Here is a 13,997-nt window from a genome sequence, read left to right on the forward strand (position 1 = left end):
AGCCAGGAGGTCAGCAGAAGAGAGGAGGAGAAAAGGCAGAAGCAAAGAGAAAGGTTTTGAGGTGCTTCCGGAACCGAAGATGGTTCTCCTCAAGTTTAAGGGAGGCAGGTAGGCTGTTCCAGAGGGGGGACACCAGCCGAAGAAAGAGATCTACCACTAACTCGTTGCTTGGAGAAGCGACTGACGCGGAGGGAGTTGGAGGCAGATGAGCGAAGAACTCGAGAAGGAAGATCTTTAGGTAAGAAAGAGTTGAAGGTATTGGGGCCCCATGCCCCAGAAGGCCTTGTGGACGATGCAGCCACTGGGAGCCAGTGCATAGATTTCAGTCCTGGAGATATACAATCCCTGGGCTTGAGGCCAGCGACAAGTCTCACAGTCCTGTTCTGGATGAGTTGCAGAGGGTGGAGAGTAGAAGCAGACAGATTTAGAAAGAGGCTGTTTCAATAGTCCAGCCTAGAGAGAACTTGAGCTCTAGAGACGGTGAGCTTCTGGGGGAAGGAGATGAGAGGAAAGGAAGAATACCTCTGAGGAGGTGCAGCTGATAGTGTGACTTCTTGGAGATGTCAGAGATGTGAGGGGAGAAGGAGAGTGTGGAGTCGAAGATGACACCAAGGTTTTTAGCCTTGCAGGTGGGAGCAGGAAGAGGGCCAAGAGAGGCCGGCCAGAGAGCTACAGGAAAGGAGGGAGCGGGTGTGCCGATGAGGTGAATCTCAGTCTTAATGGTATTAAGGCAGAAGTCATTGGTGGCACACCACTCCTGGATAGCGGACAGACAGTCAAAGATGAGGGAAGGAGAGGAGGAGGCCAATGGTAGCCTAAAAATGAGCTGGGTGTCATCCGCATAGCACTGAAAGTTGGGGCAGAGAGCGGTGGGCCAGGAGTGCCAGGTATTGGTTGAATAGCCAGGGAGAGAGGTTAGACTCCTGGGGGACACCACAGGTAGAGAAAAAGATAGCGGAGAGGAAGGACCCAAGTTGGACCTGGGTGGGTCGGTCAGAAAGGAAAGAATTCAGCCACCCCAGAGCCTGACCAGTGATACCCAAGTTATCACTGAGACGGTTGAGCAGGATGGCATGGTTTACAGTGTCAAAGGCAGAAGAGAGATCAAGCAGGATGAAGACGCAAGGAGTGTTGGAGTCAAGATTGGAGTGCATGTGTGTCGTCGCATCTTGTCTCTCGTTGGTGGGTCCGAGCTGTCTAGCTCCAGGTCTGACCACAGGAAGCAGCGATACACTGGCTGCATCGCTCCTGTGTGCTCCACGCAGTCTCCGTATAACTGCTTCCTTATGCTCCGCAGGCAGGCATGCCTCTCTCCTGCTCATCTCTTGCTCCCACCCTTGCTCTCTCTAGGCGTTCTCACAGATACTTTGTCTCCCACAGGGAAGAGAGATCATGCCATTGGTTCTACGTTTCACACAATAATGGCAACATTAACAGTTCAAAAACCACACCAGCTCCCACTCCATGACTATTTCTATGTTTGTCTGATGCAATTCATATATTGCCGTTAAAAACGTTGGCTATCTGTGACAAGGGAGGATAACACACATCCTGTTAAGGCATGTCCTGTCCTTTAAGGAGGAGCAACCCCAGTGGCATCCTGCTTTCCCTGTCCCCTAGGGGGTGTTGGGCATCGCAGGCTCACCCGACTAGTCCCAAGGGGGGTGGCTTTAGGAAGATGGGATGAATTCCCTTTTTGTCACAACCCTTCCCAAGGGATACTGACTAAAGAAGTCAACATTGACTTGGTCCTTTCCCTTTTGGTGTTCTACTGAGAAGCAGATGGTTTGTAAATCCAGAATCCACCTCATTACCCTGACTTTCCTCAAGTACATCCTGGTTAAGGGGAAATGAACAGTAATGAGTCTAAACTTTCACCCTGTTTAACAATAGTCATGATGGCCCAGTTGATGGCTAGGGCCCTCTGCGCCACAGACACATAACTTTGTTATCGAGCGAACAACCTTCGGCTGGTATAAAGAACAGGGTATTCTTGGCTGTCATGCAACTGGCAGAGAACAGCCTATAGGCCTACCTTGGGCACATCAGTCTGGAAAATAAATGTCCAATTGAAATCAGGCATGTTAAGACTAGATTTGTTGCAGAGGGTCTGCTTCAGCTCGTCAAAGCTACACTTCATTGTGCAGTGTCTAGACAATCTTGTTAGGCTGTGCATTTTTCAGTTTATCCATCAGGTTGGCTTAATTGTTGAACGGTTTGGGATAAATCTGCGGTAATGCTCAGCCAAACCTAAGAATGCGTGGAGTACCCTTTTGGTTTTAAGGGGAGCTGTCAAGGCCACTGCCTTTACCTTCTCTGTCTGGGGCTATACTAGGCCATTCCCCACAAAGGAGGCCAGATATTTGACGGCGTTCTGAACAAGATGGCATTTCTTGGGATTGGCCTGATTTCATATAAGTGAATCAGATGCTCTTTCCAACTACTGCTGTGGATGACCATGTCGTTTAGGCATTCCCCTGCAAATGTAAAATAAGGCAGCATTAGCCGTTGGAAAGTGGCTAGAGCTTCATGCATGCCGAACAGGAGCACAGTAAATTGGAATAGCCTCTGGGTAGTGCTAAAGGCAGTCTTCTGTCTTCTTCTGTCTGAGTGATTTAGGGGGCCCCACCAATAGCTCTTCGTTAAGTCTCCCATGGTAATAAACTTAGAATTCCTCAGTCACTCTATCCTTGGCATTGGGTAGTTGTAAAAAACAATGTTTCATTTAATCTCTGAAACTCAATACAGAAGTGCCAAGAATTGTCAACAGAACAGGGGAGGATGAAGAATTGTGAGGGCTGAATGACAGCCAGTGTTAACATTTTATGTATTTCTTCTCCTGATTTTGGGGATTCTCTATGGTTTAATATTAACCAACAGCCCACGGGGTGTCTTGATATGAGGGAAGATGTTTTTCAGGATTCAGGGAACTGGGCTAACAAATCCCATTCTTGATGCTGGGTCTGACTGAGATTCTCGCACATTAAGCTGCTGGTATTGTCATTGCCTACTAACAGACTGGCCACGGGGGACAGTGCCTTGCTGTACAGGATCAACCCTCCAAATCTTCAGGTTTGCCTAGTATACCTGGGTCTTTTGTCTACGGTCAAGTTGGAAGATTAGTTAGTTCAGTGTGCCCTCACATTCCACAATTTTATATGGCCCTTTCTATTTGGAGATAATTTTGTTGCCAGATGTGGGTAATAGGACTTGTACTTGTTTTTCTACAGAAAAAGATGGTGGGACGGCCTGTTGGTCAGAGGTGGCCTTTTGATGTTCCTGAGCACAGGGGAGAGGGAACTAGTGACAATCTCCCTTTCTGCTTTTATGTGAGCTTTTAATTTGTTGGTAGGCTGGGATATTGGTAGTGGCACCTCCTCTCACTTCCCACGTTTCCTTTAACATGTTGAACATCCCTGGGTTCTCGACCATGTAAGAGTTCAATCAGGGAATATTCCAAAGTTCCAGTTTTTACCGTCAGCCTCAACCAATTATTTTAGCATCCGCTTCAGGGTCTGATTGAAGCATTCCAACAAGCCATCTGTCTGAGGGTGCTACACAGATGTTCTCAAGGTATTAATATTTAGCATTTCCTTTACCTCCTGCATTAGACTTGACATAAAGGTGGTCCCTTGGTAAGTCAGAAATACTTTTGGGAATCCTACTCTGGAGAGAAATGGCATCTGGCGTTTTAATATGTGTTTTTGTTGTGTTATTTCGTATGCAAAAGGCCTCTGGGTAGCAGATGGCATTTTCCATAATGACCAAGATGTACTTACTTTCCAGTGTGGGTGGTTTAAGGGGTCCTACTATATCAATTCTAATCCTAGAGAATGGAACTTCAATGATGGGGAGTCGTTGTAAGGGTGCTTTCAGGACTGGGGTACCTGACATCCTTAGTATAATCTCACAGTTGGCCACATTAGTCTTAATGTTGGCATATATGCGGGGCCAATGAAATGTGTTCAGGCCTTGGTCTTAGATCTGGGCCCCTCTCTGATGTCCGGCCGTGAGGTGGGTATGGGCCATCTCCATGACCACTCTTCGATGCGTTCTGGGGATTACAAACTGGTGTTCATATGTTCCATCCTTTTCAGTATATCCTTGGTAGAGGAGGTCATCCCGGATAAAGAAAAAAGGTCAGCTTAGGTCAAGTCTTGGAGTTTCAGGAACAAGTTTCCAAATGATTCGCTCAGATATTGAGTGTTGTGCTGTGCGACTGCCAGATCTGGTAAGATTAGGAGTGTCTGTGTCAGTGGGGGGGGGGGGGAGGGTTGGGGGGGAAGGCTAGATTCTCATCTGCCTGTCCAAAACCCATGTTGCCTCTGAAGGTATTGGAGAGATTATCTACCTCAGAGGTCTAGTTGGGGGTTATACCCTGCTCTTACATTCCCTGGGCTATGGGTTCTCCTCTTTTCACAGAGTAAGATTGTGTTCCTGTGTTGTGTAATATCTGGACTTCGCTCCAATAATTGGGATCTATGACCTCCACAGCTACATCTAGGGAATATTTCCAGGCCAAGCCCGATTTGGCTGCCAATCTTAGGTAGCTGCCTTGGGGAGAAGAGATGGCCAGACCTGTAGACACTAGCCTTCTCTCCTAGCAGGTTATCCCAATGTATTGCGGCAAAACAAATTGTATCTTTTGAATAGTGGGGTTACCCTTTCAGGTACGCTGTCCACCAGGGCCTCAGTCATCTCACTAGCATGGGTCCCAACCATATATCAGGTGGTTTGCATCCCACTTCTGATACCACATGTGGTAAGTCTGAATCAGGACACAGACAACTAATTTATTTTGGACTCAGTGATTACTTTATTGTATTTCCAAAACCCTTGTACTAATCCCTATGACTCAGCTCCCTATGCTAAGAAAAGGAAAGGAAAAATGGTGCATGTCAGGATATCATTAACACAAAGTCTGAACGCCATCTAGAAGAAAACCTAATCTAGCCTGATCATAACCTTACCACTTATAAAGGAAAAAAAGAACCTAATGAAACGCAAAAGCCACTTGCAGCCTCTTGTCCAAGTGTCATATCTCTGGATGGTTTCTCATCAGCCCTCAAGGGTCTCGGGAGTAAAAGGCATCTTTCCCTGAATGGATCTCAGCTTTGTCACCAGCCAATGTCTCTGGGCTTCTTGCTCCAATCCACGGTTTCAATCAAATAGTTCATCAAGTTCTTTTAGGCTTACTACCCGGTTGTTAAAAAAATTATAGTCAATGTGGCACGGGCTGCTTGCCTGCTAGTCAACGTCATTGTCCTATGAGGAAAAGTCCTTACCATAGTTCCTGAATACCTGAACCTTTTATGGACTTGGGCAGAACCCTTTTGGCTCCTAACCCTTCCCGGAGTCTCGGATTGTGTAGCCCTTCTTGGGGTTGGTCTATGGGTGGCCCCTTCTGGGCCCTGTAGATTCTCGTTCCATGCTTGGTTTGCTGGTTTCTCACAGGGTATTTAATCTCTGAGCCCTGCTTGGGCCTTTTTGGCTGTCTGTCTTGGTTTCACACCCCATTTGAGGAAATAGGGGGCCTCACCCCAGTTCAGGTTCTCTGGTACTTCAGCCCCACTTGGGCTATTTGAATTCTCTGTGCTGCTTCAGGTTCGCGTTCTTTGTGGCTTCAGCCTCTTTTGGGCTGCTCTGATTCTCACCACGGCTTTGGGAAGGTGGGACCTCGCTGCGGCTCAACCTGTGTCTTGCTTTAATCACTTTAGGCCTGTTATCCTTCTCACCCTGGGTTGGGGTATCTGTGGTCTACCCATCCCCACGCTGTCCTGCCCTTCGAATGGATTGTGTCCTCCCACGTATTCCTCATTTTATGATCATTATCTCTCCAGCTTCAGCTGCTTCATAATTTTTTCTACAGAAGACACTGTGTGCAGTGTCATCGAGTCGATGTCCCTCGAGGACCTCCGTTCGACGGTCAACGTCATCATTAGTATAACTAGCACATGCAGCACCCGTTAGCTTCAGTTCGTTTTTCCGAGCTAACGCTTAGAGAGGATTACGGCTTAGAGAGGATTACGGCACGCTTCAGTGAAATAGTGATTTCCATTTGTAAAAGTGCATCAACACCATCTATGCCCAAGTCGGGCTTCAAGAAGTGCCAATACTGCGGGTCGAAGATGTCGATCACCAACCCCCACCGCGTATGTCTGTGGTGTCTGGGTTCCGGGCACTGTACCTCCAACTGTGGCTCCTGTCAGGCAATGACCGAGAAGGCTCTCAAGGAGCGTAAAGGTAAATTGACGGTGGGTAGGTTACCTTTGAAGTCACCTTCGAAGAGGTCAAACAAGACAGATAAGTCGAGGGATTCTTCCTGACCAAAAGAATAAAGGTCTCGATCGAGAAGTCGATCGTGCCATTCTTCATTGTCTTCGAAAAAGGCCAAAAATAGGCGTCATAGGTCACCTTTGTCCTCAACAGAGCTAATCCGGTGTCCTACGAAATCTGATTTCCCTGCTAAATGGCCTTGACCCCCTCGAAGGGCAAGCAGAAAAGCCAGGCTTTGACAGTCAGGAACCTAGCCCAGCACAAGAAGTCGACAATTTCAATGCCTTTGCCGAAACCGAATTCGACGCTGACTAAATTGGCACTGATTTCGTAGCCATCATTGGAGACTACATCAACATTGTCAAAGCATGTAGTGGTACAGGAGAAGGTTTACAAACCTTTACCTAAAAAGGACTATTTTAAGTCTCTGTCAGCCATATATGAGGAGGAATCTCCTTCTGATGATAAAACACCACCTTTTGGACTACAGTAAGGCACCCCTAATGTGCCAGAGGAACTAATATCAGATGAGTCAAGGCTAAGAGATTTATATGAAAACCTTCAGTCAGCCGGTGGGTTGGATACTTCTCCAGAGTTAAGAGTTTGGCAAACCAGACCCAACTGAGCATGCTGACTCATCATGTAGAAAACTTATGGGAAAGATTATCGAATTTTTAGGATCGAGTAGGCCTACTCCAGCATTTGAGCGGGATGACATGACAGACATCTTGGACCAGGGACATCAGAAAGACCCAATTTTGCACTTTCAAATGGCATTAGAGAAAAGGGTCTCCGCAAATTGGGAGACACCAGAAACTGCCGCCGCAGTAAATGAAAACTTTGCAAGGAAGTACAGACCATCCAGCAGTGACCCGGAGTATCTCACTAAGCATCCCACACAAGAAAGCTTGGTGGTTCAGGCTGCTACATCTACAAGCAGTCGACTTATCCATCCATCCCTCCTGACAGGGATGATAAGAGAGTGGATGCCTGGCCGGGAATTGTTTTTACTGCGGTTACCATGACATTGACATCGACAAATGTGACTTGCACATTATCTAGATATACGTTTACCCTGTGGGACTGTGTTGCTTTGGCGGCTGACCACATCCCGGAAGGAGAACAATGACATGGTTTCCTGACAATCATCAAGGATGGGTAAGGAGACAATGGATGAATGTCTCCATTCAGGTTTGGATACTGCAGATGGTGGCTAGCACAGCGTTACGCATATTTGCATGGTTGCGGAAGTCCGGGTTTGCACTAGATGTGCAAGCTAGACTGCTCATCATGCCCTTTGATGGCTCCAGTCGGTTTGGCAGCAAGGCGGATGAGAGATTGGAAAAGCTGCAGACCTCAAAGGCAGTGGCTAAATCTCTTAGCACCACCATTTGACAGCCTCAACAGCCCTATTCAGGCTCATCTTCCAGGAGAATGGTGGGCATTACTTCAGGTGCTTGGGCACTGGAAACTGTGGTCCAAAGTTATTGCCTTCCTTTTCAAAAAAGGCCACGGGATCATCCACCGGGGAACAACTCTTCAAAATTCCAGATCCGCTCCTTGTGCAGGAAATATTGACCCTGGTAGAGAAAGATGCAATACTACATGTACCTGTAGCGGAAAGGAACAAGGGTTGGTACTCCACATAATTTCTGATTCCCAAAAAGAACAGAGGATTGAGACCCATCTTGGACTTAAGAAACTTGAAAAAGTCCCTCAGGAAGGACAAGTTCAAGATGGTAAGCCTTTCTCAGATCCTTCAGGCTCTCCAACTCCAAGACTGGTTGGTATCATTGGACCTTCAGGATGCTCACTTTCATGTGCCAATCTATCCCAAGCACAGAAAGCCATTCCGGCTGACCTTGGTCCGAGGTGTTTCACCAAGTTCATGGTGATGGTGGTGGCAGCGAGTGTTGGCAGAGGGGGGATTCACGTCTACCCCCACCTAGACGATTGGCTGATCAGGGCTTGTTCAGCCGAGCAGGCCCGGGAACATCTCAGTGTAACCTGCCACTCTCTTCACAAACTGGGCTTCTCCCTCAATTACAAGAAGTCTCACTTGATAGCATCCCAAAGACTCAAATTTATTGGGGCAGTTCTGCATACTTCCTCGGGGAAAGCCTCACCACCCAAGGTGAGAGCTCAGCACATTCTGCAGGTGGTTACCAAATTACAGAGTGCCCGGCATCTTCTGGCCTTCGATTTTCTGAGTTTGCTCGGTCTCATGGCATCCTGCATTTTCATGGTGCCAGAGGCTCGCCTGAGAATGAGATCCCTCAATGGGCTCTCAGTACTCAGTGGTCCCAGTTCTGAAGCAGAATGTCAGACCACCTGCAAGTTCCGAACATAATTGTTCAGGGTAATATGTCGTGGGCTTGCAAAGACAACATTCTCAAGGGAGAATCTTTTTGGTAGCCATGGCAGGAGATAACAGTAGTGACGGACGCCTCATTCACAGGGTGGGGAGCCCACTCAAGCGATCTGACAATTAGCGGTCATTGGTCTCCATCAAAGTTCAAACTACATATCAACCTTTTGGAGCTGAGGTCAATCATACTAGCACTGAAGGCCTTCCTGCCATCTGTACAGGGAAAGAATGTCCTGATAATGACGGACAACACAGTGGCCATGTACTACCTCAACAAGAGAGGAGGCGTAGGGTCACTACCACTGTGAGGAGAGGCAATGCAGCTCTGGTTCTGGGTGATACAAGAAGGAATCTCTCTATAGGCAGCTCACCTAGCCAGTGAGCAGAACACGGCGGCGGATGCTCTGAGCAGGCAGAGCACAGTCTCCGACGAGTGGGAACTCACTTGGGGACCCCCTCAAGTGGATCTGTTCGCGTCCAGTGTCAATATATATATATATTCCTTTAGTTAAAATACATGTTTCCATGACCATTTGCTACAGCTATGCTGAAACAATTTCCATGCAATAGTTTTATTGTTGTATCCTGCACTTCCCTGCCTGTGCCAACAGGCTGCTTAGATCATGGAACCTCCATATGCTGGCAGGATGAGTGTCCCATGGGAAGAGTTGAGAGAACCGTCAACTCCAGTTCCATGGTGTCATCGACCTGCTTGCTTAAGCAGGGAAGTGCAGGATATAACAATTGCTTTTGCTTAATAAACTAATTTAACTTGATTCTGGGGTCAGTAGCTGTGTGTTCCCTCGACCATGTAACAGTAGTTTAGATGAGAAAGGTGTCCTCTGACCTCAAACGCACAAGCTAATCATAGTGAGAATCGATAAAGAAAAGAATTTGGTAATGAAACTAGCTACTCTGACATTCATCTAGTGAAAGGTATTTGTCATTTTACCTGATGAGAGATTGTTCAGACAGGGCATCTAAGTATTCAGCAATCCACTGAAAGGATCCATGAAACATTGTTTTCCTCTTCAGGGTATTTTTCTCCCTTCAGAAACTCACACTTCTACCCTCAGGGCCAAGGTAGCACATCAGGTTTATCCACAAAGCAGGCCCCTAATCTATGTCCCATGCATTTTGTAAATATTGTAGTGGACGTGCATTTCGGTGTTGGTGCATCTGCAGGTATTAAGGAGGAAACGGATGCAATGTAAGATCAAGTTCAAGTTACAGAATAGTAACTTTGGTCTACTTACACCTAAAGTCTTCCTTCCCAGCACAAAATCCTATCTATTTTCTGAACGTAAATGCAATACCACATCAGTTGATGAGCGGAAACAGAAGCAGTGTGTGCCAAATGTGCATTTGTGGTAGGGGCAAGTTAGGACCACACCTGCACTCTGACCGTTTTAGCATTGTTTCTACATTTTCTTCGCGAGTATACTCGAAGGCCAAGGAAGCCCATTGGTTGGAAGTAAATGGGTGGGAAAGATGAAAGTCACTAAAGTGAGTAATATACACTTTTTCTTATAATTTATTTCCCTGCTAACATTCCATACAACCGGAAATGCTTACCATTGTTTCTGATTACATGTTTGTCCTCTCACATTAATTTCCTTCTCTCCTCTTTTCTCTTCCACAATCACTTTTTTGACATCCCTATTATATCTGCTCAAACCCTATATTTCCAACCATCTTGCTTCACACGGCCTTTCCTTCTCCAACTGTCCCCCCTTTTTTGTTCTCATTGTCTCTCCTTTTTCATTCCTCTTTCCTCAATTTCTCTCACATTCTACCTTCTTCCTTACACCCTCGTCTTTACATTTCGCTTTCATTCTCCTCTCCACCTTCCTTCTTTGTCCCTACTTCCAACTCCTTTTGTTCTTGCGTCTTTCCTCTTTATGCTTTCTCTCCCCCCTCCTTTGCACTTTTACATTGCTCATCTTCCTCCTTTCTTCCTTATCATTTTACTGTAATCTTTTTCCAACATTTCCCTGTTTTCTCCAACATCTTTGCAACTGTTTCCATCATGTTCTTTTTCCATCCACTTGTTCCCGATTTGCCCTTTCTTCTTGGGCATTTTCCCCTTACCCTGTCCCACTCATCTCCCGTGACATTACTTTCTGACCACTTCTATCCTGTCCTCTACACCTCATTTCATCTTTTGTCCCTATTCTCCTTTCTCCCTCATTCTTTGTTGTTCACCCTCTTCTATTTTGCAATTGCTTCCCCTCCTCTGTTTTTCTCAATCCCCACCGTTAACCTATTCTTAACATGCTCTTTCCCCTCTTACATTAAACTTTCTGATTTTTGTACCCCTTTCTTTTTCCTCAATGTTCCCCCTTCTCTTTGCCGTCTCGATCATATTCTTAACTTTCTTCCACTTTCCCTCTGTTCCCCTTTTCTTTCTTGCTTTTATATTGTCTCCTGTTTTATGTTCTTCTTTGTTACTCCTACCTTCTTTCCACCTGCTCTTTTCTTCTTTCACTTCTATCCCCTCCTCTCATCTCCACTCCTGTCTTCTCATCTCTCTCGTTTTCACCCTTCTTGATTCTTCCTCTACTCTTCCTATTTTCCTATTCCTCTTGACCTATTCCTTCCTATTCCCTTTATCCCATCTCCTCTTATTGTTTTCATTCCCCCCCTCTTTTGATACTCATTGTCATCTTTCCCCATTTCCTTCTTTAATCTTATTTCTTTGTGTCTCTTCTGCCTCTCTTCTTTCCGTCTTCCCCCTCTTTCTTCAATATCTTCTTCTTACCTCTTCTTATTACTACACTCTGGCTCTCGACTCCCAGTGAAAGAAGATGCACACCGACTGATAAAGCAGTTTTTCAAGACACGAGCAAAGTGCGAGAATGAAGCAGACTGGCAGGAAGTTCTGGGTTTGGACAACAGGTAGCTGGTACACCCCATCACACGCCGCTGTGTACATTGTTTGCACGCAACATCAAGACTTGAAAATGTTTCTGCCATGACAGACCACAAATCTATTTAATTGGAGCGGGTTTGCCGTGACTACTGCAGGAGCACCGTAAACTTTGAGCCCTGGAGATCATTTCTGCAGGAACCTTCAGCAAGTGCTATTGGAGGTGGCACTGCATGCAATAAAGTCGTAGTGCCATTGAGGTTTTGACAAACTCGAGCTCTTGGGCATCACACTGACAACTGCACTTTGTGAAGACATATTCTGCGATTACAGCTTTTACCAGGAGGTTGGTGAAGGCTGCACCATGTGAACATATGCCACAGCTATCGAAGCTTGTGCTTGCAGTACACAGATACTATAACTTGTGAAGAACCTTGTTGCAGACAGACTGGCCCCCGGCTGTGCACTCATACTGTACCTTGTTTAGGACACTATTCTGTCCAGGGCTGCGCACTTTAGAGTGGGAACAGGTATGCATGGGAGTCCTTTTCAAGTCCTCAACATCCCTTGTTCCCCTGTCGTTCCTGTACCAATCCCTATCCTGAAATATTTCCTTTAGAAGCCTTAAGATGAAAGCCTGTTGGGGGAACCTTGTGCCCCCAATGCAGCTCAGGGATTATTTGGTGTGCCTCTTCATGTTAGGAAGAACTGACATTTATGTTACCAATGTTCATTTTGAATGTGTTTTGTTGTCTCTGTTAGTGCCTATAAATATTTATTCTCAGGAAAGGGAAGCAGGTAGGCTTAGCATATGATCTAGCCATTCATTGATCATTTTTGAACTTTCCTTCACATATACTTTGATCACCGAAAGCACCATGACCACCCTCATACTAAAGCCACGCTCAGTTTGTCTCTCCAGAGTATTTGCGGATCTCTTGTAGTCGGACATTGGGAAACTCAAGGTAACAAGAACCTGAATCATTACCACAATTTGGCAATTGTTAACCAGAAAAATAACCAATAAAGTGATATTTCCTTTTTTCCCTTATGTGAGTTGAATTTATTGAGCTTTTCTGAATCTCATTGGCACCATCGGTCACTCCTAACCTTCATTTAATACCAGTCCTCGTTGCATCGAAATATCTCCCAAACCATGTATCTTTTTAAAACTCACAGCACTTGCATCCAGAATATCCCTTATATTGCTGCCTGTTTTGGAAGAATTGTATGTAATTAGACTTTAATATTGGCTATAGTTAGTGAGTTATTTTGGCTTTGATGCCATTTTCGGATTTCTCTATCCGGTTCTGGTATCAATCTGCTCTTCCTTTTGTATTTGCTGTTTGCATTTGAAGGATTTTTCACCTCTGGTGACATACTTCTGTGTCAGAGTCCACTTACTACAAGTCGTTTTTTGTCAGTGATAGATCTTACGTTATGTTTCTCCTGCAGTGCCTGCAATTGTTTTTTTAGCATATATTCAAAGGGGAATGCACTGTGTAAAGTGGTCTTCTACAGCACAACTTGACATTTGGGTTGCCTCTTAATGACTGGTTGTTTTAGCGAAGAAGGGAGAGGAAAGAGGATTAGTGGAAAGAAATGTTGAGGCTTGTGGGAGAGTTGAGGTGTTTATTGGTTCAGTATGGAATACCAGAGTCCTATGAGCCAGTATGCTTCTAGCTGGATTTTGGCAGTGATACTTGGGTGGGTTGTTGCAAAGCGTACGTGGATAAAGCATAGACCAGACAGCGGAGATCTTTCTCAACACCTGCTTATTGCCATTTTCTCACTGGGATATGTCAAAATGAATAACTCATAGGCAACTTTATGCACTGAATGCAAACGGCTAAATTCCCTACTCTAAACATCAAGGTGCTTTGCTACATCTGTTTCATTGGGTGGCTTGAGTACAGTGGTGAGTCCTCCACCTGAGGTCTCAGACCAGGTGTGATGACTGCTTGCTAGACTGGTTCCAAACATTGAATCTAAGCCAATCTCTTACCAACACTAGAGCTTCCACTGGCTTCTTACTAGGCTTGATAAGTTCAGTAATCTGACTTTGCCACAGTAGGATAGGAACTCCTCTCAGTCTGGGGTGAGAAGCCTATCCGTGTGGAAGCTGGAGCTAGTCTGAACCCAGAGGAGACGGTGGCAGTTGAGGGTCCCAATGCATGTCTCCTCCCCAAGTGCTGCAGCCAATACTCATGCCCTGCATCACTCCCCAGCACTGGCACACCTTGAACACTAAGAGCTGCACCAGACCCAACAAACCATCACAGTATGGATATGCGTCAGAGCGGTTTCACCTCTACCCCTTTCTTTATTAGCTACCTTGGAGATTGCAGCAACACAGCCCCCTAACTAATCTGGAAACCTCTGCAATGCGGGCCTCTATTGTTGGCCACACAAAGAAAAGGGTCAGGGCTTAGGCCACTATTTCTAAACACCAATTTATTTATTTCATTACACATTTATATAGCG

At 45.9% G+C, this 13,997-nt stretch overlaps 1 protein-coding gene across 3 annotated transcripts in view; it reads left to right on the forward strand.

Moving 5' to 3' along the window:
* The window catches only part of RECQL5 (RecQ like helicase 5), a 1,190,108-nt gene extending 1,177,544 nt beyond the window's left edge, over positions 1–12,564 (forward strand). For all 3 annotated transcript variants that reach the window (XM_069654764.1, XM_069654765.1, XM_069654766.1), the window contains one exon: positions 11,443–12,564. In XM_069654764.1, coding sequence (XP_069510865.1) covers positions 11,443–11,546 — 104 coding nt within the window. In that variant the 3' untranslated portion in view covers positions 11,547–12,564. The remainder of the gene's footprint in view (positions 1–11,442) is intronic.
* The last annotated feature ends 1,433 nt before the right edge of the window (positions 12,565–13,997 follow it).

This window comes from Ambystoma mexicanum, chromosome 3q (assembly GCF_040938575.1).
Source record: "Ambystoma mexicanum isolate Mex_15411 chromosome 3q, UKY_AmexF1_1, whole genome shotgun sequence".
Classification (NCBI taxonomy): Eukaryota; Metazoa; Chordata; class Amphibia; order Caudata; family Ambystomatidae; genus Ambystoma; species Ambystoma mexicanum.